This window comes from Nipponia nippon, unplaced genomic scaffold (assembly GCF_047370975.1).
Source record: "Nipponia nippon isolate SJK-2023a ecotype South Korea unplaced genomic scaffold, ASM4737097v1 scaffold_8, whole genome shotgun sequence".
NCBI classification, from domain to species: domain Eukaryota; kingdom Metazoa; phylum Chordata; class Aves; order Pelecaniformes; family Threskiornithidae; genus Nipponia; species Nipponia nippon.
Window position 1 is genome coordinate 27,040,980 of NW_028262402.1, and position 25,733 is coordinate 27,066,712.

At 39.7% G+C, this 25,733-nt stretch overlaps 1 protein-coding gene across 10 annotated transcripts in view; it reads left to right on the forward strand.

Annotated features, from left to right (window-relative positions):
* The first annotated feature begins 25 nt into the window (after positions 1-25).
* Positions 26-25,733, forward strand: part of LYRM7 (LYR motif containing 7) — a 48,820-nt gene continuing 23,112 nt past the window's right edge. For 2 of the 10 annotated variants that reach the window (XR_015701144.1, XR_015701146.1), the window contains exons 1-6: positions 3,303-3,378; positions 6,472-6,544; positions 7,195-7,265; positions 9,769-9,850; positions 16,532-16,634; positions 17,347-17,429. Coding sequence is in view for 4 of the 10 variants with exons in the window: in XM_087742791.1 (XP_087598917.1) it covers positions 3,310-3,378; positions 6,472-6,544; positions 7,195-7,265; positions 9,769-9,850; positions 16,532-16,608 (372 nt within the window). In the remaining 6 variants the exon portion in view is untranslated. The other 8 variants (XR_015701148.1, XR_015701150.1, XR_015701145.1 and 5 more) reach the window with 7 other exon arrangements.

The window sequence follows — 25,733 nt, forward strand, 5'->3', positions numbered from 1 at the left end:
GCAGTGGAGTCGCAGGAGAGGCTGTTGCAGGCAGAAGTAGTGTTTATTGCCGCATCAAATCCCACCCAGGTATCTCCGTGACTTCTTGGGACTGCGCCCCGCAACCAAATGACTGCTTCTGGCAGGGCTGCCCTTTGCTTTTCCATACAAGTTTGCGAGAGAAACACAGGCTGCTGTGAGCCCCGCTCTGGAGGCCCTGCTGCCTTGGCAGAGCTTTCCAAGATGAAAGCGGTGTGGCCCCTGGCACAGGGCGAACAGGCAGCACCAGAGTCTCAAGGCCTTTCGGGGCTGCAGGGGCCCGTCAGGATAGGACTTGGGCTGAGCCAGGTATGGCGGCTTTTATACACATCATCACCGCCCCCAAAGCTTGGAGGGTAAAGTCATCAAATACACAGGGTTCAGTTTGAGGTGTTGGGTGCTGCCTGGCAGAGGGATGGCTCTTGTAGAGGGGAAATGACAGGCAGTTTAATGTGTCAGCCCTTCGACGCATAAGCCACTTCCTAACTCTGAAGTGGACCAATCAATATGACCAGGCAGTAATTCACTGAGGGCAACGCAGTGTTACACAGCTACGCATCTAGTCGTGAATGCTTTTTTAATATATATGACACCAGTCATGAAATAGGAGAAATGAAAAAGCAGACACTACCACGCCTGCTAAAAACTAAAAGAGTAACAACAAAGCTTCATTTTCTAAACTTCACAGTTAAAATAGATTGAATCGGATTTCCCTCAAGTTTTGTCTAGGAAGATTTTAATATAGACCTTTATATATATTTGTCTGGTGACAAAAGTCTCGCAGGAAAGATAACTCTGGAGGGAGGCAGGGAATAAATACTGCTACCTGGTTTAAACCTAAAATGGTTCCACATCCCATTACCTGAACTTGTTACAAAAAGAGCAGAATTTGTCATACACGTCTGGTAATAACTCTGAAATTATATATTTTGAGATAGCCTAAACAGAGCTCTGATGAAGCACATTAAACACTGGGATAATATTCTGTTCCTCACTTGATGGTACTGAATTAAAGTATTTCGACATGTGTATGTCCTGCGGATAGTATTGGAGTATGATGGCTAAAGCAAGGATGGAATTGGTGCTTCAGGGGCAAATTTCTTTGCTTTCTATTGCTGTCTAACCATGGTTATTAAGCAAAGATATGAATAATTTTATTCCCCTATTTTCTCAGGAATTAAACATATTTTGTGAAAGAATAGAAGAGTTGATATTACTAGGTAGACAGACTCATGAACAGTTTAACATACAAATACTTATTCAGGATCCATTTGTACATGTTAGTGTACTTTAAGTAGTTCCATGGGCTGCTGTGGAGTCAGTCTAGAAAGCATATTTCTACGTTAAAGAAGACATAAAGTGACAATTTAAGAAGCTTCTCTGGACAGGCAAAGGCGTTTTTTTAAGGTAGTTGACTTCAACATATACTTTTGTCTCACCATGTAAATGGCAAATTTTGTATCATTTTGAATATAACAAGGCCTTTTCAAAGTATTTCATTCATTCATTCATTCACAGCTGCAATAATTATTCCTGCAAATAGATCTATGAATGAAGATCATTTCTCCTGCTAATGGACTGAGTTTCTTTATGGGCATCGTAGTCCAAAATAAGTGCATTTAGGAAATTTGAAATATTAAAAATATTTAGTAATAGTTTTGTGTTCCCACACTTCGATTAGCTTTGAATGTAATTGCAATTAAACAATTAAATAGACTATATATTGAAGCTAGAGGTCTAGCAAAGCAGTAAAGCTAATTACATTTAAAATCATTATGCTGCCTTTAGCTAATGCTGGATGATGTGTTATTGAAGTATAAGCTTGTTTGTTTGGTTTAGTAGAGAATGGCAATTGAGTTTTAAAGTACCAGACACAGCCCTGGATGGCTGGGCCAAGGCTGGGCTGCTCAATCAGGCCATGGGCAAGGCAAAGCAGGGCTGTGGGGAGCTTGATGTGAGCAGCCAAAAAGGTGATGTGGCTAGAAAGGGAAAATGACCGATCAAAAGAAGATGTCTGTTGAAAAACACTGGCAGAGAAAATGCGTGCCACCCTGGGAGCTGTGCGCCTGGGAACCAGAAGCATCCTTGAGAAGGGCAGCTGGCCTCTTCCAAGTACAGCTGGGTATCGAGAAACCAGACGCATCCTGAGATACCATCAATAAGTGCAGAAACAAGGAACTATAATGGCAACTTTTTATCTGAAAAGGTGAAAAATAGTCTGGGAAAGGGGAAAACAGCCGGAGAAGGTAAGAGTTGGTGACCAGCTGTTCTAACTGCAAGAGCAGGAAAACAGTCTGGCAAAATAAAAATTGATCTGGAAGAAGAGGAAACATCATCTATTGGCTGTTCCAGGTGGAAAACAGAAATTAACAGCACCCATTGGCTGCTCACAGGGGTGGTGTCCTATGCCCTCTTATGTCTCTATGATCTAAAAATGACTTAATTTTTTTCCAAAACGGAGCCTCTCTCTCTGAGAACCTCCCATGCTGCGTGTACTTGTTCTTTCCTGAACAGGCTGGATTCTCTGCAGAAACTTTCTGTCAGATCTCAGGCTCCCACCGGGGACGCCTGGCTGACTCCAGACTCGGTGCAGTGGGATCGCCTTTGACGTGGGGCTCTGCTACGTCCTGGTCCCCCGCTGGGACCGCTGCTGGGGTCGGCTCGGCCTGTCCTCCCACCTCCGCCATCGACGCCTCCTCCTCTCCGGAGGATGGCTTGGCCCCTTCTGAAATCTAAGTCACTTGATACTGCTATTACAGATCCACACAAGTAATCTACCCTAAGATATCTGCCGTTGTATGGTTGATAAGTTGCTTCTCTAATGGTAAGTTTGTAGCAAGCTGCAATAATAAATACCTGCTTGGTTGTTGCTGTCATGGGTTGCTGCTGCCATGTTGCTTGTTGCTATACAATTGATAGCGGCTGTTATTGGTTGCTGATAGTAATTTGTAATAGCTTGAGACAGATAGGTATTTGCTTTCTTAATCGTCGGTACACCTGCTAGCGGTGATTTTTTGGTCAAAAGCTGTAATTCCTCTTCAGGTCACCTAACGAATCGCCTCTGTTTTTCCCCGAGGTTGGCTGCGCGGCAGGCATCGCTGGGCGACGGCGGCCCGGAACAAGGGCGACGGCGAGCCGCGCTCGGCGGGGCGGCATTGGCGGGGGCACCCGGCAGCACGCCGGCGGGGGGAGGGCGCGGACCGTGTTCGATCGTCACTTCCGCCGCTGCCCTGGGACCGGAAAAGGACGGCGGTCGCCATGGCGAGCCGCGCGCAGGTGAGTGCCGCGCGCATGCGCGGCGGGAGAGGGCGGCGGCTGCGGCTGCGGCCGCTGCTCCCGGGAGGTGCTTGGCCTCTGTCGGTGAGGGCCTGGCCTGGCCTGGCCCGGCCTGGCCGCTCCTCCTGAGGCTGGCGGCCGGGGCACTGGGGCCTCCCCGGTACTCGGGGATGGCCTGGAGTGAATTGGAGCCGGGGCCGGTGGGGAAGGGGCGGGGGGGGGCCCGGGCAGGGTCGGCCCCGTGTGAGGCGGCGGCGGAGGAGGCTGCCGGCGCTCCCCCTCCCTCCGTCGCCGCCTCTCAGCGGCCGCGGGGTCGACCCTGCCCGTCCCCGTGTGGCCTGCGCCCGGCGGGAGGCTCGGGGTCACTCGTGCTCCGGGGTGCCCGGCGGCGGGGGGAGGGCCGCGGCCGGCGGGCCATTGCCGCCGTGCGCCGGCCGCCTCGGGGGGTCTGTCCCGCCGGCCCTGCTTGGTGCTCGGCGTGCTTGGAGTTGGTGCCGGGGCAGGCAGCGCCGAGGAAGCGTGCTGTGTGCCCCCTGGAATGAGCGACCTCGGGCTGCAAACAGTCACTAAGCGCAAGTTATGTCCTTGGGGGGGGGGGGGTGGGGTGCTCCTTGTGTGTCACTGGAGGGTAGGAACTTTTTTCTTAGCCGTTCCTAGCATTTATAGCATCAACGGGCAGAGGCTCTCGGGGCAAAGAAGGACACAAAGCTAGGTAACAGACAGTAGGGTTTTGCAAGCAAAGGCCGTTGTGGAAAAAGGAAACGAGGGATGACAATCAAGGTTCAAATACATCAAGAGAATGAATTGTGATGGGAAGATGAAGAAAAGCAAAGACAAGAATTGTTTAAACCTTTCATCCTTTACAGAGTACTTCTGGGGGGAGTTGAGCTCCCGTTTCAGAAGTGTTCTGAAGCCTACTATTGGGGCAGTAATACACTGAGGTATTAGGGGAGTTCTGTGTTTCCTTAGGTGACTGTAGAGCTCAAAGGAGTCTGCATTAATATATCTGGCTTCAAAGTCATCTAATAGAACTACTCTGTGGTTGGTGTGGTGAAGAACTTCCCAGAAATAGGCAAATAGCAGAGGAAGATGCCTGAAAATTGTTGATCAAAGAGTTCAGAATAACCATAAAACACTTCTTCAGGTTTCACCATACATGTCTTTGACTCAAAACCATGTGTAATATTAACTTTACTCTTTGCAAAGATGGCAAAAATATTGTGGGGTAGAAATATTTAAGGGTGTTCTGTCCAAATAATTTAGTAAAATCTCTTAAGATATATCTACGGAACAAGAAATTTATTTGCTGGCTTTTAATTCTGTCGGTTTACTTTCCACAGATTCAGCCATTTAGCAAACACTGCAATTAAAGGCAACATGGTTCTGTTCAGTTGCTAATTATTAAGGACACAGACGCTGAAAAGGAGTTAGCAGAGTCCATGTTCTCTTTTATACGGCTCTGCTCAGATTGATTTAACTAATTATCAAGTCACATACTAATTCTTGTGACAAAAGTTTTTTACTTAAACATTCATGAGGCTCTTATGCAGTTGAGAATGCACTAGTTTGTCGTGCTTCCAGAAAGATCTGTAATGCAGTAGCATATACTCAACAGGATATTAAGTCATAAATTACAGTAGAAATTACGACTAATGGTCTAATCCATGTGGTGAAGCAAGATTTGAATTTGTTCCTATTTGTAAGTTGTCCCTTAATAGCACTAAAGTTGTGGTAGTGTTATGTTAAGGAAGCAGTACTGAACTGGAAAGTTCTCTGTTCTTACTGTTTTATGTCTTCTTCCTTAAAAACTGTCTTTTTGTGTGTGTACACTTCTGAATGAATTATCTCAAGGTGTAGCCAAATGACCAGCTGAGTGGAGGGTGAGAACTTAGCTTGAAAATCTAAAAATGTGGTGACATCTGTTGGAAGTAGTAACTTTCAGAGAAGCTTGCTGTTTCCCTCTCTGTTGTTGGCAGATTTAAAGCAGAGGCAACACTTTTTTCAGGGCCCTGCCAGGATGTTTTTATTGGCCTTTTACTTTCAGGGGACAGTCTTGTTTGCATCTCCAACTCACAGATATGGAGCATGCTGATAAAGACGAACAGTCATCTCTCAGTTACAGCTCTGTGTTTCCTCTGCGTCCTTCTAAGAAATTTTTGGAATATTAATTGTGAGAAAAAAAAGTTAAGATTGAAGTACCTGGAATTGGGCCTTCTAGAGATGCCAAAACACATTAGGAAGTACTAGAAATAACTTCAAAAGGTATCCTGTTATCAAGAGTTTTTGGGTTTGGTTTTTTTTTTTGTGCTTGTTAGAGATTCCTGTCAATCTGACAAACACCAAAAAAGTCTGATAAGGACTTGAGGATTTCTGTAATTCATTACAGTCTGTGTGAATAAACAGCCAAAACCACGTGTCTGTGAGCTGTGATTCTCAGGAGTTTTGGTTTACGTACATACTGATGTGTGTTGTCTCTACATTGTAAATCCTAATTTTTTGAGTGTTTGCTTTTACTGAAGTTTTTATTTGCAGATCTGGCAGTTGTATTTAGGGAAGGACTTTGCTTTGTGTTGGTTTTGCCACATCACCTGTAGAAGGTTATGCCCTGGTATTATAGAGAGACATGAAAAATAATTGTTGAATTAGTTAATGTACACTTCGAGATCCTTTTGAAATCACTTTTCTCACATTGGCTTGTAAGTGTGAGAATACTTTAGCCATTTATATTTCTATCTTTTTTTCATAATTGGAGAATACCCAGTGATGTACCCTTGATAGTTGCTTCCAGTGACTTGACTTTTAGAGTTATTCAGATTCTGTTGGGTTTATTTGATACTGGCAAAATAAATATGTTTGCGTTTGATGTATTTTCAGGATTATATTCCTGTCATGCCAAATGACTATTTAGGAATGTAGTGCTGGTACAGTCTAGCATCTTTGATTAATTTGAAACATCTAGAACTGCCTAGGGTTTTCATTTCCTCACATCTGCTTTGGTTGCAAATTATTTGATCAGGAATTGAGGTAAAATGTCTTAGATACTGATTCCATACCAAATTCTGTACTAAATGGAAAGAACATGAAAGATCAGCTAGAACACTCTGAATTGCAGCATATTCATTTTAACTAAGAATCCTGCTAGCAAACAAGCTAATTCTATTGATGTTGTATTAACAGGTTCTGAAGCTTTTTAAATTATTACACAGAACCCGGCAAGAAGTTTTTAAAAATGATACCAGAGCCCTTGAAGGTGAGATACTTTTTTTGTGTGGTCGATGCTTACGTATCTTTCTGTTGAACTTTCTTCTCCGTATACACAGAAAGAGAATTCTTAACATAATCTTCCTTTAAATTATTCCCTTCCACATTTTATAAGTAATCATTGGGAAAACTTGTGTCCATAACCACACATCCTTTAATTTGAAACAAAAAACTGGTTGTTAGACTCAAGCACTCAAGACATATTTTTTAAGAAAAATATCTCTTTCTGGAACCTTGGTGTTTTTCCTGGTTTTTTTTTTTTTTTTAACTTCATCCCTTCAGTCCAGCCAAAGCATGTTTAATTGTACTAAGCATCTGAGTTGATTCTCTTCATGTACAGTTGCTCCTCAGGGGATAAATACTGCTTTTTTAGTAAACCAACTTTTAGTAGTGGCTTCTGTATGTTAGTTATTTTTAAAGCTCAGAATGCTAGATAGGCAGTCATATTTTATTCACTATGCCAGTCAACTTAAAATATGACATCACCTGAATTCCATGGAAATCTTATATTAAAATACTTCAGGCAGAGTGCACCAGGAAGGTGCTATAAAGCCCTTAGGATTCTGAGCTTTGAGGCAGTGACAAACACAAGGTAGAATTTATTGTTCACGCTTTAGTTTTTTTATTTACTTTATTTAGCTGCAAGACAAAAGATAAATGAAGAATTCAGAAATAACCAAGATGAGACATCTGAACAGAAGATAAATGAGGTACTTCTTCTTTTGATTGTTTTTTTCCACTTTGCGTAAGAATACTTACATAGGAGCTTTTTACTTAAAGGATCTCTGAAGCAATGTAATTATTTATTGAGACATTGTGAGAGCCAGATGAGTTTGAAAGGGCTTTTACATGGATCTTTGTTTATAAATGTATTGATGCTTCCACTGGTATTAATAGTATGTTATAGAATTTTGCACATACAAAAATACATAAGGAGAAAGTGTCTTCTGGTAGTTAAATATGCATAGTTTGAACCTTATAATAAAATTATGTAAAAAAATGTTTTATGTTGCTATTTTCATGTAAATATTTTGTATACTTTGCTCATAATATCTATTTGAGCTGTGGTCACTTAAGTTTACCTGGTCTTTGTTGTACAGGCAAGCACAGAAAGATACAGAGAAACTAAATAATCTGCTCAGTTACTGGCAGACATGAGAAGTTATTTTGATTCCTGATCACAAGTGAGGCAGCATCTTTTGTGGGAGGCAAAAAACAGCCAAATTATGGCGGCTGTTGTAATATAGAGGTATTAATTGTACTGCTGGGTTTTTTTGCTTCTTCTTTCTTCATGGTACATTAGAATGAGTAGAACATTCTGTTAACTCACTATGTAAGTTACCTTTGCTCAGTTGTTCTCTTAACACTTTTTACTGAGTCATTTTGCTAAAACTTAGTCCTGAAATGAAACTTCTGTATTTTAGATACTTTTAGTTCTTAACATCCATACAGAGTGAATAATTTAGCCCTTGTCATTAAACCTTTTAAGAGAATGTATTTACATTGTTGTTGGACACTAGTTGGAAGAAAGTGCCTCCATCTGTCCTTTGCAGAAGTAAATCTAAACCTTTACATCATACCAGCCACTGCACAGTAACATAAATAGTTCTGAGCATTTAGTTAGGACTTTCTAGCATTTCTGCTTGTTATGAGGCCCCTATAGTAATACTTCTGTGTTTGTGTTCCCGGTGTCTGATCTGTTGAATTCTATGTTCTTTTTGTTATAGATGTACAGGAAAAATACTTGCTGTAATTTTTAAATCTGTATTTGTTAGGAATGGCAACCTACAAAATGCACATATGTAACTTTTTATTATGGGTTAACTGGTACCTTGATTAAATGTGTCAGTGGGAGAAGTTTTAGACTTTCATCACAACTGGAGAATCCTAGAACATCGTAGAAGCTGTCATATTTATTATATATACATATATATATACTGAATAGACTTGGATGGAGAGAAACTGAATCAAATGGTGTACAGGACTTGTGAGAATATGAGCACTTGCTTGCATAAACACAGGGGTGTTGGTGTTCTGCTTTGGATATGAGCTAAAAAAAAAGAATATTGACCAACCATATGTACATTACTTTGCAAGCATAGAAAGCTGCAATGTCTTCTAATATGACATCAAATACTTAGCTGTGTAGTGACCAAGGAGGGAGGAGTAAATATCTGTAGTATTAGAATGTGAGATGCTGCAGCTGAATCTATTGCAGCGTTTTAGTTCAGATCAGGAGTGAACTTCTGAAGTTACCTGGGTTATCTCCACTTCCTGTGATTTGGCTCGTTTTCATGAAGCAGTCTCAGAGCAAATGGCAGAATTCCTTTAAGATGAATCTGAAGTGGAAGGTGTGCTTCATGAGCATGCGGCCTAGCTGCTAATGGGCATTCAGCAGGAGGAACTGGAGGATACCTAGTCCAAACCTTTAAAAGGGAAAGGGAGGAGGAGAAATTCAGGGTAGATGTCAAGTCTTGAGCTCTAACTCTTGCAAAGATCCACTTCTGTTGGTACACACTACTTCCTAGTGTAAGCATGTCCCCCAAAGTGTCTCACTTGTGCAATTTCATTTATTTCTGACACAGGTATCACGCAAACAAGTATTAGGCTTCTCTTAATCACCCAGCAAAACTAGCAAGGGTGCTTCTGCTTATCCTCTTAATAAGGGAAGAAATTCTAGGTGTTTTGCCAAATATTAATGCTTCTGATAATCTTTAGGTGGTGCCTTGTTCCTGTACTGCTTTTCTGTGAAACCTCAGTGTTTTGTCCTTATTTTTGTCTCCTTAATGCAAGAGCAGAAATGTTAAAAGAACCAGATTGCCCTTTCACTAGGGGTAGTCAAATGTTACTGAGGCATTCACCAATGTCTTTGATCATTGGAAACTAGTTACCTGTTTCAGTAATTGCATTCTACCTTATTCATTTGCAGTTTTAATTAGGTATTTGGATTTTATACTGCTGTATGTTACTGAGCAGAAGTTTCCTTCCTCTCGTGCTGTATGTCAAGGTAGCTTATATATCAACCTGTAAGTTATTCCAAGATCCCCCGAGTAAAACCTATGTATAGATAGTGCATAACTAACTGAATAATGGAACTGACTGGCTTTATTATTTTAATAGCTGTCTAGTATGGAAAATACCTTCAGGAATAATTACATATAATTTAAATTACTCTGTGTTTGTTGTTTTTTTTTTTTTTTTCCCTTTTACTAGCTTCTGAAAATAGCTTCAGATGTTGAAGTGATTCTCAGAACTTCTGTTATTCAGGCAGTTCACACAGATTCCGACAAAATACGTGAGTAAAGCTGCATGCTAAAAAGATGTTTAAAAATGTTGTAGTTCTGTAAATAAATATAAAACTTGAAAACTAAGTAAAAGGATAGAGAGGGCAGAAGTCTGTCTATCTGTCATTTCTCTGCCCAAACCCTTAATTTAAGCCTGTTGACTAATGTCACTGCCTAGGACAGGTGGAGGTTTCAAAGGTACAAAGTTTCTACAGAAATATTTTGAAATACGGAGGCTGGTAGAAAAGAGGCAGTGACTGCATATAATGCCCTCATTGAGAGAAGTTATAACTTGGTACCTTAACTATTAGAGTGACAGCAATGAGGTAGCAAGTCAGTATGCATGTACTGGCTAGTCAGTCAGTGTATGTCTAAATGTAGTAGCCACAGTATCTGTAGGTGCTTGCTCTACCAAATAGGTAGAAGCTGCCTGAGGAGAATTAGCAAATGCAGTATGTACGCTGTCCATAGAATGGCTTTTGAGGATTGAGCGTTCTTTTCCAAAACCTTGTTCTGACAATTTAAGTTTCAGATTATGCCTTGGAAGATTTGTGACACAATGATGGCCTTGATGCAAAGCCTATCCAATTCTGAAATTTTGGTTCCTGGTTTAGAAGTTGATTTATCTTACGGTCAGACACAAGAGAAGTAGTAGGTTCCACATACAACTGTGTGGTAGAGGATAGGAGAAATCTTCAGCTGTGTACATTGTTTCCTTTCGCTTCTGTTTAGTGGCGTCTGTAAAGCTTTGTAGCTACTTTCAGTTTTAGATTTGGTAAAGCATTTAACTTTAGAACAGCCATTATGATCGAGGCCAAACATACGTCTAGACCAGTGTCGAGTCTTCCACAGTGGTCCAAGGCAGATGACAAGAGCAGAGCAGGAATAGGGCAAGCGAACTTTCACATCTTCCAGCTGTTTACACCTGGCAGCACTTCCTGAGCCAGGGATGGTTTCTGTTTTAGTTAATACTCAGTGGGTTTCTCTCTCATGAACTTGTTCCTATCAACCTATGCAAATTTCTTGCATCCAAGAACCTTTGACAAAGAATTTACTCTGTTTTTTAAGAAAAATCACTTCTAGTTTTGAATCTGGTCCTACTCTTCAATTACTGTCCATTTTCACCAAGCTGTTCATGAGTTTTTAAGCACCTTATTGCCTCCCTTTTATTTCCCCCCCCCTCATGGAACAGCTTCTCTGTGAAACAGCAGGTGAACGCCCGTGATCATTCTGTTGCTATTTGCTGCTCCCTTTTCAATTCTACTATATCTCTCAAGATGATTAAGAGCACTGTCTCTCAGTCACAGCTGAGCACAGTCATCAAGCTATGGGCAAACCAGGTATTTATACACATAATGGCACAATGATGTTTTCTCTTTCATTCTCAATTGGTTTCCTAGTCATTCCTAATTCTAAATTTCTTTTTTGGCTGCTTGCATACATATATTTATTTATTTTTACAAAATTATCTTGTATTCATTAAACTCATCTGAATGGTCATAGTCAGTTTTCAACCTATCACTTCCCTTATGAAGTTAGGGGTTTTTTTGACCTGTGTTCATTGCATGTCTCTACAGGTAATTTTTTCTGTCATTTTACTGGTTATTGAGCTAAGTCTTAAGCTTGTCCTGCAATTCTTCACAGTAAGCCATTTTCTTAAATAACGTATTCAGGATAGTATCATTAAAACCCATTCTTACAAATATGTTGAACAGCACAGATGTCAACAAAAATACCTGTAGAACTCCACTTTTGACATCCCTCCACTGGGAGATCTGTTCATTTATTGTTTGCTTCTTACAGTTTAGCCAGTGACTTATCCATGCAAGACCTTCTGTCATAATAAGGCTGCTGTTTTCTTAAAAGCATTGGCTGAGGGACTTTTGGGAATCCAAGCATGTTGTGGCAGCCCCCCAAGAGCTGTTCGGAGAACTCCAGTAGGGGCTGTAAAGCAGAATATGCCTTGCAAAAGCCACATGAATTCATGTTCAAATACTAATTTATATTCTAATACTGTCTGAGTGTGTAGGGATGGGGTTAGGATAGCTAGAGCCCACCTGGAGTTGATCTTGGCAAGGAATGTGAAGGACAGCAAGAACAGCTTCTGCAGGTGTATCAGCAGCAGAAGGAAGAGGAGGGAATATGTGGGCCCACAGCTGAATAGGGCAGGGGACTTGGTAACAAAGGACACGGAAGAGACTGAGGTGCTCAGTACCTTCTTCACCTCAGTCTTTACTGCTAAGGTTTGCCTTCAGGAATCACAGGCCTCAGACCATTGGGAATGTCTGGAGCAAGGATGACGTAATTTTGGTAGAGGAGGAAAAGGCTAGGGAACATTTGAACAGATGGGGCGTACGCAAATCCATGGCACCTGATGTGATGCACCCATGAGTGGTGAGGGAGCTGGCTGATGTCATTGTGAGGCCACTCTCAATCATCTTTGAAAGGTCATGGTGATTAGGGGAGTTGCCTGAGGACTGGAAGAAAGCAAGTGTCACTCCTCTTTTTAAGAAGGGCAAGAGGGGGGATCTGGGAAACTGGTCCGCCTCACCTTGATCCCTGGGAAGGTGGTTGAGCCAATCCTGGAAGCTGTTTCCAAATGTTCTAAGCAGAGAATGGGAACTAGGAGTAGTCAGCATGGGTTTACAAAGGGGAGATCTCTGACCAATCTGATACCCTTTTACAATGAAATGACTTGACTCAGCAGACAAGGGGAGAATAGTGGTGATTGTCTGTTTTGACTGTAGCAGTGCTTTAATGCTGTCTCCTTTAAAATCTCTATAAACAAAAAGTGATAGAATTGCCCCTGCCTTACAGACTTCTTAGAGAAATGGTGGCCATGAGGTTTGTGTGAAAGGAGGTATTCCAGAGTCTAGTACTGGCCAGGAAAACTTTGTCCTGCAGCAAAAAATCTGGAGTGCATCTGTACACAGGGTGCATTTGACCTGCTTATGAATGCAAAGGATGTCATTATGCAGTCTCTTGCCCATTTTTTTTCCTCTGTATCTGTTTTGGATAGGTCTAAGCTTTGCTTCTCGCTCTGTAATTGTTCTTACTGCAGTAAGAACAAAACAGTAATCTTGAAACAGCTGTCACAGTTTGAGAGCTGTCTATTTTGTGTGTGTTTGGAATATATATTGAAGTGAGAAGTATTTAGTCTTGATAATGTAGTGAATTGCCAATTAAAAGATCAGGAATGCTTAGAAAAGAAATCCAGAGCATCATGATAGAAGTTCACAGAATAAGAATGAACAGTATGAAAAAATGTATAGAATGGATAGATATTCTTTCTTGTTCTGATATAATTAAAATATAAAGAGCATTCAGTGAAGTTGGAATTTACATTCAAAGCTAGTACAAAAAAAATGCATTTTTATTTTACACAATAAATAATTCTTAAAGGTTATGGCAATGAAAAATCTTTCGGCCAAGAGCAAGATATTACTCAAAATACAAAAAAGCAGAAGATCAAACTTGATGCCTAGCTTGATACTGTAGTGAAAGAGTAAAAGCAAATCTTGCAGAAGAAATATACAGATCTTCATACCGTGGTAAATTGGTCAGTAACAGAACATTATTCCTAAGTGCCATTCTTTGAGTGGGCTTTTAGTGTGTTTGCATCTTTCTTAAGAATCCAGCTGTAATTAGTCAGACAGCACTCTGAACTGGGCAATTCTGGTATAGCTCTTATTATATTATTTATATCACTGGTGGCACAGAGTATGTCATTAGAAGATTTGTGAAACCAGAAACAGAGAATTTTTAGGGAGTTGAGGTAATTGTCACCATATTTTGATAGTAGTTTGTGCTGAATAGCATGGACAGTGCACTGTGTGAAATGATACCTGTAAATGGGTGTGGTTTCCACTGCTGCTCCATTTTATTAAATATCTTGCCCTACTGTTTCCATCCTTTCTTGTTTGTAAAGAAAAGTTGCATGTAATTAAAAAGAGGAAAAAAGTTGGAAGTAGGACTTCAACTTCCAGTTGAATCTATGGCTAGGTGGTGGTGTGGTTTAACCCCAGCTGGCAACTGAGCCCCACACAGCTGCTTGCTCACTCCCCCGCATTGGGATGGGGGAGAGAATCAGGAGGGTTAAAGTGAGAAAACTCGTGGGTTGAGATACAGGCAGTTTAATAGGTAAAGCAAAAGCTGCGTATGCAAGCAAAGCAAAACAAGGAATTCAGTACTTTGCACAATGTCAAATGGTATGGAATATCCCTTTAGTCAGTTGGGGTCAGCTGTCCTGGCTGTGTCCCCTCCAAACATCTTGTGCATGTATATAATGAAAATATCAAGTGGATCTTCTCAATTTCCTTTGCTTTTTGGCACCTAGGAGCCAGGTTCTGGTGGGAAGTTTGTTGTAGGAAATGCCTGTGTAGGTATATGAGTCTGCTTAGGTAGCACACTGAACGGGTATTCAATTCCAGTACAGCTTTGATTAAGGAAGTTTTAACAGAACAAAGTCAACCTTTTTGATCCTTAATCTTTATGCTCTGTGATAACTTTTATAGTGCCAACAGAATTACAGTTAGCTCCCTTGTTGCTTTTATGATATCATCTTGTATTAAATGAGAGGCTTGGGACAGATTTATTAACCAAAAAAAAAAGTGGAAGTGCAACCCTAAGGTGGCTGCTTGAGTTGCTGTTTGTTGGCAAATAAAAATAAGCAACGTCAGTTGAAAAGTTTACTTTTCATAGTGCTTCATCTTAGGTGCTACATGTTCGTTTTGGAAACTCTGTAGGTGAAGGTTTACTTTGCTGTAATAGAAAGTATATTGGCCTATTTGGAAAAAAAAGAAAATGTTGTAAAATACTTACATTTCGGCTGTATTTAAATTAGTATTTTGTCCTTGCTTCATTGCAAGCCATTGCCCCTCTTGCCCAAAAAAAGATTGAAGTGATCAGTTGCTATGTTGTATGAAAGAAGGGCGGGGCGGGGGGGGAAAGAAACTAGGTAAAATGTTTCAGAAACCTATTGCTGCAGCTGGTTTCGTTAAGTGAGTTACTGTCAGAATCTTTTGACTCTAACTTTTTGTATTATAGCTGACAATATAGATTTTAGCTACACCTGGTGTTTTTCTTTTTCTTTTTTTTCAATCCTGCATCTCTAAAATAGCTATTTAATAACTGAAAAGAAAAAGCCAAAGACTTGTCTTAGTGAGAACAAATATTGGCAAGGGAAACATGTTCCCTAATCAAATGAAATTATTCTGTGTTGTCATAGAAACAGTGCACAGGGCAATGTTATTCTTTAAAAAGAATTTGAGACGCAGTGGTAGATATTCATGTTGGGATTCACTGGTAAATCTTTAAAAAAAGAAAAAAAAATTAGGCTGAGGTTTTCTTACTAAAGAGAAGACAATTTTAATTAGGAGCTTGTTAGTCATATTAGACAATTTTTCTGATTTTTTTTTTTAAATGGTTTGGTCTGAGTTACGCTACTCAGCAGTATACAACTGTCTCGGTTCTATTCATTTCACTTTAATTTCAGATTAAGCTGATAAAAGTAGAACTTACATTTTAGTACTATACCACACATGCCGTATGTTCTGATGATTTTGATTTGGTGTGTTGGCAGTGTACGTGCTAAACTTAGCTTTGAAAAGAAAGGGTAAAAATTAATCTTTCCATCTTTATTTATTTGGACTTCTGTTTTTCAATACTCTGTATCCAATTCTGTTTTTCTTTATTTCTGTTTCATGTGCCTATTCTAGGTGTGTAGATCAACATGTTTTGTCATAAACTTACATATATTTTATCTAAGAGAAATGCAATTGAAATTTTACTTAAAGCTCTTAGAAAGTTACTAAATGCGTCAGTATCAGTACACGGATGCAAAAGGAACATACCTTCAGTAAAATCAGTTTTCTTTCTTATAAGATATGGGATATCGGCAGACTTTGGACAGAATGGGACTCACTACACACACACGCACACAAACACACACAGTTTTACAAGTTTACTGTACCTTTCGCAACTGTCTGACCTAGTCAAAATACAGCATTATGATTTCAGGTGTTTGTGCTTTAGTTTTTGCTGATGGAGCAAATCTGACATGACACAGCTCCTTCCCTTCATGAAGAAAGGACAAACTGATTTCTGAAGAGCTAGATGGCAAGAACTTAAGAGTTGGGAAGAGGTTAAAATGGTGTATAATTAGACAAACCCTAACACAGTGCATTTCTGTGATGATACAGTGGCCGTAACTTTCATTTGATGCTTTCTTTTCCTGTTGGTCTCCTGTGACAAGATGAATGTTACAGATCAGATTCCAGGATGTTGAGGGAGAGGGCTAAGTCAAATTTAGTATTCATTTTTGGACCTGTTGAAGTAAACATAATCTGACTCAGGCATGATAAAATTGCTGTTCTTTCTCTTGCTAAAAGTTACTGCAACACTTCACCATTTTTTATGGATTCTTCACGCTATTAAAATATTTTCAGTGCTTTTAAAAGGAAAAAGGGGAAGGCAATATTCTGACCAGCAGAAGGTAAAAATTCTAGTATAGTTTTGTCTTGATTTGATACCATGATGCTGCTTGTACACTTACCAGAAGTTCAGATTCTCATTTTAGTAACCTGATTTTGTGTAGTAACCTGATTTTTTGTTTGTAAATATAAAAACAACTTTAGAATTTTAAATGTTATTTTCCATAAGATTATATTCTTATAGGCTTTTTTCTATTGCAGTGCTCATACCCAGGAAAGATCTGCTACAAGATAACACTCCTTACTTTGATAAACCAACAACAAAGCATGAATCCTGAGGAAAATATGCCCTTCTCCCCAGAAGGTTAATATCCTGTAATGACATCTCTGAAAACCAATAGTGGATACCTGTTTTAAAGCTAAATTTTAAAAACAGTTAAATATTGTTACCAGAAAAACTGAGACTGAAACCACTGATTTTCTTGTGTGCTGTGATATCATCTTGCACTTCTTGTGTGGAAGATACTAATACTTTCACAGAAACTCAAGACGCACAGTTCTTTTAAAAATACACTGCTGCATTGTGTTACTTCAGCCAGGAATGTTTTTAATTATGACAGTTGTCAGACAGAGATTGTTTCCTAGCAATCCGGAGTTTTTCAAAACTAAATACAAATTAAATGCAGTACTTAATCCTGATAATATTTATTTATAAGTTTATCGTCAATCATATGCTGCTTTGAAGTAGTGAAAAACCATCTTGTGGTACTTACCATTAAATTTATGCTCTGCACCAAAAGCATGATTTCTGAGGTCATTAATTGTACACTAATATATTGTCAAGTTTGAGAGAGTTCTTAAGGTTGATCTGAATAAATTATTCAGGTTTTACAGATGGGAGAGTGTGGGTAGTGTTTTTTCTTCTGCCACACACATTTGAATGAGCAGGAATGGTGGCGTTTGAGTTCTTAGATGACAGCGGAACAAGAGAACCCAGCCACAACCTGACCTAACCATGTTGGTTTAGATCATATGATTTATGAATTTAAGGTTTTCATTTTATCTTGTGATTACAGAGTGACTTACTGAAGCAATTTGCAAAGAAAAGAGGTTTGTTGCTTAGTCACAAGTAATCTGACTTGCCTAGAGTGAATTTATGGTAAGTTTATTTACTAAGCCCTTATCACTGCCATTTTTTTAAAGGAGACTTATTTGCTTCTTGTGGTATTCATCACAATGATCTGTTCACTTCCATTTTAATTGGATAGATTAAATACAACTACAGTGTTATATAGAATCTTCTCTGTGTGAAATCGGTAACAGGCACCATACTAGGATCTAAATACCTCACACAGGAGTGAGATAGCCCAGTAGTACCTCTCAGCTCTATTTCAGGTCCCAGTGATCCTGTTTATTTTTAATAAGCCTCCAAGATGTCAATATTCTATATCTGTGTGGGTTCTGACATGACTTCACTGACTAAGACAGATAACTAGTGCCTGCATCCAGTCTCTTTTCCTCACGCAGCACACCAGTGCGATAAGTACTCCTTTCTTTAAAACTGTTGCCTCTGGCTGCCACGGGCAGGGCAGCCAGCAGCGAATATGTTGTCAGTAACCCTCTTTCAATTGCACTGATACTCCCTGCGTTGTAGCTAGAAGGCAGCAGGCACATGATGGGAGACAGAATGAAATGAGTGCAGTTCTTGATACTTGTTGGAGTCTAGTGGCTCCGCTACAAAACAAATTATCTTGGTCTGTAGGGGATGTGCTGTTCTAGGCCTCTTGTGCTGTTTACTTCCGTAAGGACAAGGCATATTCTGTGTCTGGTTTCCCATCCCTCTACAGCCTGCCTATGTTGACTTTTTTTCCGTAAGGAGCATGAGAGGGGTATGCAAGGGAGAGAAAATAGAGGGTAGTTGCAGCTGTAAAGAGAAAACAAAACAGAAGATTAGCTGAAGTGAAGTGACTGATTTTTAAGCAGAAACAGTTAAACAGGGGTCTGGCAAGAATGACAAATTACACAACCATTAAGGTATACATTCCATGACACGCTGGAATTGGGGGAATTAATCTCTCGTAGACCCACTACTTTAGGCTATGGGAGTGATTTTATTCGTGATTTTATCCTTCAGACTGATTTCATAGAAATGAGACCTGGTAGGTCTTCACTCTTTTGGTAACGATGTAAAATAGTATTGCCTGTTGCCATGCAAAATATGTACTCAGAGACTTAGCGATGTCAACAGCAGATGGCGGTCTTTTGTATGATGTTTGAGGAAACTGCAAGTGGAGAAACTTCTCATGTGACTATTGCTTCGCTATTGTTCTGCTGTCATGTGTTTTTTTATTTTCGGCAAGAATTAACACATTGATAGAAAGACAGTGCAGAAATGTCAGCTTACAGGATCAGGCCTGGGATTCAACAGGCATTTGCGTGCCTCATCTTACCTACATCTTGAATACTTGCAATAAAAATACAGAATGAATCACCTGAATAACATACACAAATGCTGAAAATAAAGGACATGATAAGAAAAAGCTGGTAGAATTTAATGGCCTTCAGAACAATTCTCCTTACAGTCCTGTGCAGTATGTTTATGGTCTGTGCATTAACATTCCATGTTCCTGCTGTCCTTGTGCATTCCTGGGCAGCAAACACAAACTGAATTTTGCAGTGCTGAGATAAGGAAAATCAAGTTCATAGGCAAAAGACTACAAATGTGAGAGACTGACAGTCCTATTTGTTGCTCTTGTTTCAATGTGATCTTGAATAGCAATACAGGGGATATCCAGACCAGGACAAACAGCAATCCAAATAAGGAATTGGGCCTAAAAGTATCTCAGAGTTGGTCACTGTTTGGGCCCAGCAGGTGTTTGCTTTCTGAAAATTTAACTTTCCAACCTTGAAAGACTCTCACAAACCTGCTTAATGAGCAGCTGGTAATTAAAGGCTTTTCTGTGCTAGTTGGTGGTAGTGGCTGTTCCTCTTCCCCTTACTCCATGCTTACCTGTTGGTTCATGTTCCAGTACCCAGTCATCTTCCCAGCTTCTGTTTCCGTTTTCATTTCACTCTGGGTGTGAATCTGTTCTTGATGCTGCTGGCTTTGTGTTCATATGTATCTTTATTTTCCTTAATTAATATCAATAATAAGTAATGTTAAGACAGAAGTATTGTTGCATTCCCTCTGCAAAGTTTGAAGTGTTAGCTGAAACTGTTTAAAACATGATGGGCTTTCACTTAATGACTTGGGAGGGGAAAAAGTTGATTCTTTACAACAGAAACTGTAATTTAATAGGCTCACGATAACACGATTCAATCACATTAAACTTCTTCAGGTTTACTGAAACCACAGAATTTTACAGCAGACGTATGTGCCTTTCTTCCAGAGTATGCATCATCAATCTTAAAAGATAAGCCTTAAAGGTAATAGTTCTTTAAACTGTAGTTTAACTATGTCATATATGAAAAGTCTGTAGAGATCTTTTGCAGGCAGGCAGGAAATTCTGTTGAAAAGGGCCCACTGCTTGTTCAGATCTGCTACAGTTCAGCTGCTACAGCCAAGAGGTCCGTGTGGCCTAACCACAGGCTGTTGCTGTCTGGAGGTGCCTTCGTGACCTGTGCAGATATACTAGCAGTGCTGCTTAGCAGGACCTGGTATTTTAAAGGCGAGTTTCAGGTCTGCTCGAGGTAGTGCCATGCTTACACAGAGTTTGGTAGAACAGATGTCGCCTCAATGATTACACCTAAGAAAATTCTGAATGCTTCAGCTTTTGACATCATCTACCAGAGATGTGCCTGTTAGAGCCTTCTGCCCTGGTGTTCTTCTTCATGAAGTGTTGACTTTGTGTATGCTGTAGCTTTAATGAAAGCATTAAATACAGCCAAGGAATATTTCCTGTTTAAATATTAAGTTTTGGTTTTGTCCTCGCCACCTTTCCCTTGCCTTTATTTAAGAGTTTCAAAATACAAGGTTTCTTCAGGTTTTTTTCTGCAAGCAGTAGCTCAGGATAGGGATCCACCATATAGCCTGACGTCCATAAAACACAGGTGACAGATTTAATCTATGAATTGATTTTGTTTGCATGGGTAGGATTTGTGTTGAAGTCTTTATGGTCTTCAGATGAAACTACAGGTGGCTTTTCTAATTTAGCAGGGCCAAATTAATCCCCTTCTCTGCTCCTGTGCACTTCAGTAAAGGAAGCATTTAGTTGCTATTTTTACAGGGAGTGCTGTTGTACACCACAAAGTGACCCCATAAAGAGCTGATCTGGAAATAGCATTAAAAGTTTAATCTGGAAAAGTGGCTTGTACTTTACCCAAGGTGCTGAGTTCTTGGGCAGTTTTTCAGGTAATAGGAGATCAACAAACCTGTGCCAACTTCAGTGACTAAATCTAGCATTAGCATTTATTCTTTTTCTTAGAGGTCTTGCCAGCTGAAGGAGCTGAACTAGTCTGAATGCTACATAGCATCATCAGTCCTGTTTGTATCATACTGGACCTGTAAATAAAGTAATAAAGTACTGGCAGTTCTTTACACTTCCTTTACAAAAGGGAAAAAAAATTTGACAATTGAAAACTAAAAATAAAGGCTGACCAACTTACAGGAAGAGCTGAGTCCTAGTACTTCCCTGCCTTAGATAACTCTTTCCAAACTACTTACAACAACTTAATCCTAAACTCTGGAGTTTGGTGGGCTGTCAAATCTTCGATCTTTAGCTTTACGTGAAATTAATTACTTAACACAAAGCAGTAATTGCATGAATTCAGTATTAAGACTGGTATTTTAGAGCTACAAAGGTTTGACGTTTTGCTAACTCTAGTAGAAATACAGTCATCTTTGAGTGTAAAGTATGTGTTGCTTGTATGGAGTAAATCTGTGGTGTAGATATCCAGATCTCTCTAATTCTGTTGAAAGACTTCCCTAGTGAAGCTTTTATTATAGCTTTATTCATTTTTTTTTTAAAGTTTAGCTTTCCCGAGACTTTTTTTTGTGCCTCTTCTCTGGGGAAAGGAAAAGAGAGGAAGGGCACATCTTTATACTGTGATAAAGAGCAATAAGTTTAAGTAATTTGCTCTGTTCATAACTAAATATTTCCATTTAGTTAGCACTTCAGTAATCTGGTTTGCATCAGACGGAGGAGTAAAAGCATCTACTTTTCAAATTATGCTTTTCTTTTTCTCACAGTGTATGCTTCAGCTTTCCATCTCATCTACCTGAAAGGCTATGGTTTGAGTCCAGGATTAGTCAGGATTAGGTAAACAGCTGGTGAAACTACGGTCTGTAGAAGCTGGGAGGGAGGATGGCATTCTCTGCATTAGGCCACGTCATGGTTTAACCCCAGCCAGCAACTAAGCACCACGCAGCCGCTCACTCACTCCCCCTCCCCGGTGGGATGGCGGAGAGAATCGGAAGGGTAAAAGGGAGAAAACTCATGGGTTGAGATAAGAACAGTTTAATAATTGAAGTAAAATAAAATAAAATAGTAGTAGTAGTAATAACAACAATAATAATAATACAATAATAATATACAAAGCAAGTGATACACTGTACAGTTGTTCACCACCTGCTGACTGATGCCCAGCATGTCCCCAAGCAGCGATCACTGCCCGCCGGCCAACTCCCCCAGTTGATATACTGAGCATGATACTGTCATACGGTATGGAATAGCCCTTTGGCTAGTGTGGGTCAGCCTCCCTGGCTGTGCCCCCTCCCAGCTTCTTGTGCACCTGGCAGAGCATGGGAAGCTGAAATGTCCTTGACCAGTGTAAGCAGTACTTAGCAAGAACCAAAACATCAGTGTGCTATCAACATTATTCTCATCCTAAATCCAAAACACAGCACTATACCAGCTACTAGGAAGAAAATTAACTCCATCCCAGTTGAAACCAGGACAGGCCATAAAAATGGCAACAGTTCTGCTGTTTCACCTGCTGCTGCAGTAGTAGCAGCTCTGTTCTCTGAGGTCAGTGTCTACGTGCGAAGGTTGTTTCATCTGCCCCCGAACTGCCCTTTCCAGCTGAAAGACATCTCCGTAGCTGAGCATGGGAATTTTGTCATTCTGCTCTCTGTGCAGCAAAACCATGGTAGTGAAAACAAGCAGGCAGTGACCCATACAATACTCTGCACTTTTTCCAGTCAGTTTGTAAAGGAAAAAATGAAAAGGTCATCACAGTGTTTCCTTCCCTTTTTAAGTGTCTATTTAAGATAATAATCTTTGGTCCGTTGCTGTCCACCTGCAACTGAGCCAACACTGATGTTTCTGTGTTGTTCTTTATCAGCCCATTCATACATTTTTTGTTTGGAAGGGCTGCTGTCCTCAGCTTCAGATTTCCTCCTGACACTTACAGAGGTACAGCCTGAAGTCAGTTTCTTGGAGGATTTTTGGAGACTCGTCACAAACTCTGACGGAGAAGGAACAAACATGCACTTTTCACGCTTAGCTGTGTCTAGTTATGTCACAACACAGAGTATGGCTTTCAGGCTGTAATTCCTTTGGATGTGACTTCAAAGGCTACATATATAGCAAACTTTCTGTAGCAGTTTGGCCACCATGTTATACTGGATCGGCAAGGAAGAGAGCTCCTGTATAACAACATAGTACTGAGAAAGTGCAAAGAAGGAATTCTTACCTAGCTGGAAATAGTCCCTGAAGGAATTTCCTTTTAATGTCAAGAACATGCCAGATTTTTTTGGTCACTAGTATTTAATTATGCATGTGGTTTCCTCAGTAAATTTCCTCTGAATATGTTTTGTGGAAATAGAAGCAGACAAGTGGTCTCACTGGACCCTGCAGTGTTGTCCAATAGTAGCTGAGGTGAGGTTGGCTCCTGTCAAACCAATAAATGAAATGTGAAATGAATGAGTGTATGAACGAGGATGAGAGCATTAAAATTCATAGAAGGAAGAGCAAATGGAATAAGGGAATATTAAGGACAACTTTTGCACTAGTGAAACAAAAATGTCAATGTACTAAATGGTTCTTTAAACACTTTTCCACTATAAATAAATGTCAGATTTTCTTTGTTTAATTATAGTCTGCAGCGCAGACTGGAGGTGAAAGGAGGACTGATTATATGTGGACTGAAGAGGAACAGAGGATTGGACAGAGAAATAATAAAGGCAAAGAATTTATTTAATTTGGACTTGATTATGCTTCATTGCAGTCATAACTAGGACTGAGCATGTGCAGAAAGTAACTTCTTTGAACAGAAAGACTTAGGGTCAATTATGTGTTTTGCAGCCATTTTTCTGTACAATTCTGCCTAAGTTTTCACTTTATTTCAGTTGCATTCAGTGGGACTTAGATAAATAAATACTCAGCTGCAATGACTTGCGGAGACTTCTGCCTGTATTTTTATTCCTTATGGAGAATGAAGGAAGAGAATTTCCCCTATAAGGCAACTGTAAAACTTTTAAATGTTATAATGACAAGGATCATGTAAGAACGTCAAATGTACCCATAGTACTTTCTGGTAACATTGTAGATATGCACACTTTATGTAGTAAGCTCACAGCTTCTCACAATTTCATCAAAATATGGAATTAAACAGATTGTAAGCATGTTAGGTATGAGAAAATGAAACATGGCAACTTAATGTCAGACAAACAAAGCAAATACTTTTAAGAAAAGAAAAGAAAAAAGACAAGAAAAGAAAAGAGAAAAGAAAAGAGAAAAGAGAATAGAAAAGAGAAAAGAAAAGGAAAAGGAAAAAAAGAAAAAGAAAAGAATAAAAGAAAAGAAAAGAAAAGAAAAGAAAAGAAAAGAAAAGAAAAGAAAAGAGAAAAAGAAAAGAGAGAAAAGAAAAGAAAAAAGAAAACAAAGGAAAATAAAAGAAAAAAGAAAAAAGAGAAAAGAAAAGAAAGAGAAAAAAGAAAAAGAAAAGAGAACAGAAAAAAGAGAAAAGGAGGACTCTAGAAATTGTGAGGTTGACTTTGCAATGCTTCTAATGTGTGTTTAGAGAAGAAGCCATGGAGAAAGGCTTCAGGCAGGCAGAACTGTGGCAGGTATGCTCCTCAGTACTGCTTTGCTTTAGCTACGGTGTGAAAGAAAAAATTTAGGGGATTTGTGACTCCAAGGACAAAAGACCTGGGACAGGTAAAGGTGCATTACCTGCCTTTGTCAGGTGGGAAACATATATTATGATGCACCAGTTACATCAAATGATGAATCACACTTCACAGCATGCTGTTTGACCTACTTCCCGTTCCCCTACAACAGATTTCATAGTTTGAAATTCTGCTTTAAGATGCACGTTGAGATTTCTTTCACTATTTTTTAACCACGTTTCAATCAATGTCTGAAACTACAAATACTTAAAATGGAGAAAAAGCATGCAAATTCTGGCAGATGCATTCCATCATCATTTCAGAGCAGAAGACCCCAAATACGCAAGAGAAAAGAGTGCAAAAAAACCCCCCAAACCCAGGCAACAAAGTACACAACATTGTTTCTGTGATCAAGACATCCAGTAAAGCTTGCTGCAGATTTCATCACCTTGTTCTTGTACAGTTCCATTTATTTAAAACTTAATTTTCTAGCAGATGAAGTAGTTACCTAAGTAATTTATTCAAATATACAGTAACTCAAACCACAGAAGGTAAGTCAGGTGATCTCTAAGGGATTTCTCAAGTGTCATTTCCTCTACTCCATGTCAAAGAAAGAAAATAAATAGGGAAAGCTGAAATTATAAAGAAGCAAAAAAGCACAAAAGCATCTGAACTGAACTGCCTGTAACATCTGGCATGGTTTTGAAACTAAAATCCTATTGAATCCTAAAAAAACAACCTCTGTGGAAGTAATGGGACTCTGTAAATTTTAGCAAGAAGAAAAGACATATTAAGAATTTTGTTATTTCACGAATTATTTAGAGGACTGTTTCATATTTGGAAATCGCTACGGGTTACTAAACAGAGGTGCAAAAAGCTACCATAATATTTATTAAAACAGATCAAGAAAGAATGTTTTACATCCATTCCAATGTGAAGTTGGGAGTAAACTAAGATTAGCTAAACAGTACTCTCCAAGGAAGTATCCATATACATAAGGAAATGAAGAGGAATAAGCTATAGTTCTGACTGGTGTAAAATAGCATACTTTCACAATTTGACTGCCCTTCAAATGTACGCCCTCAGAAGGTAAGGTGAGGCTGGGATGGTTTGACAGCCTATAACTGGGGCTAAGAGGAAATAAGGAGAATATAGGCTGAATATCAAGAAAAGCATGAAGTACGGTTCTCACTGATGTCAGTTAGACTCTGCTCAGTACCTTCTCTTAGTGAAGTATTGCCTCCAGAAAGCGGACACCCTTTTTGTTAGGATGTTTGAAGTCTCGCCTCCCACAATACTAAAGCATATGCAGCAGACACATTAGAATGAGTAGGAATGAGGACTCAGCTGGGTGCTGGGAGAATAATGAGTTGTACCAGCTATATTATATGTATGTTAAAGTAATTTAGAAGC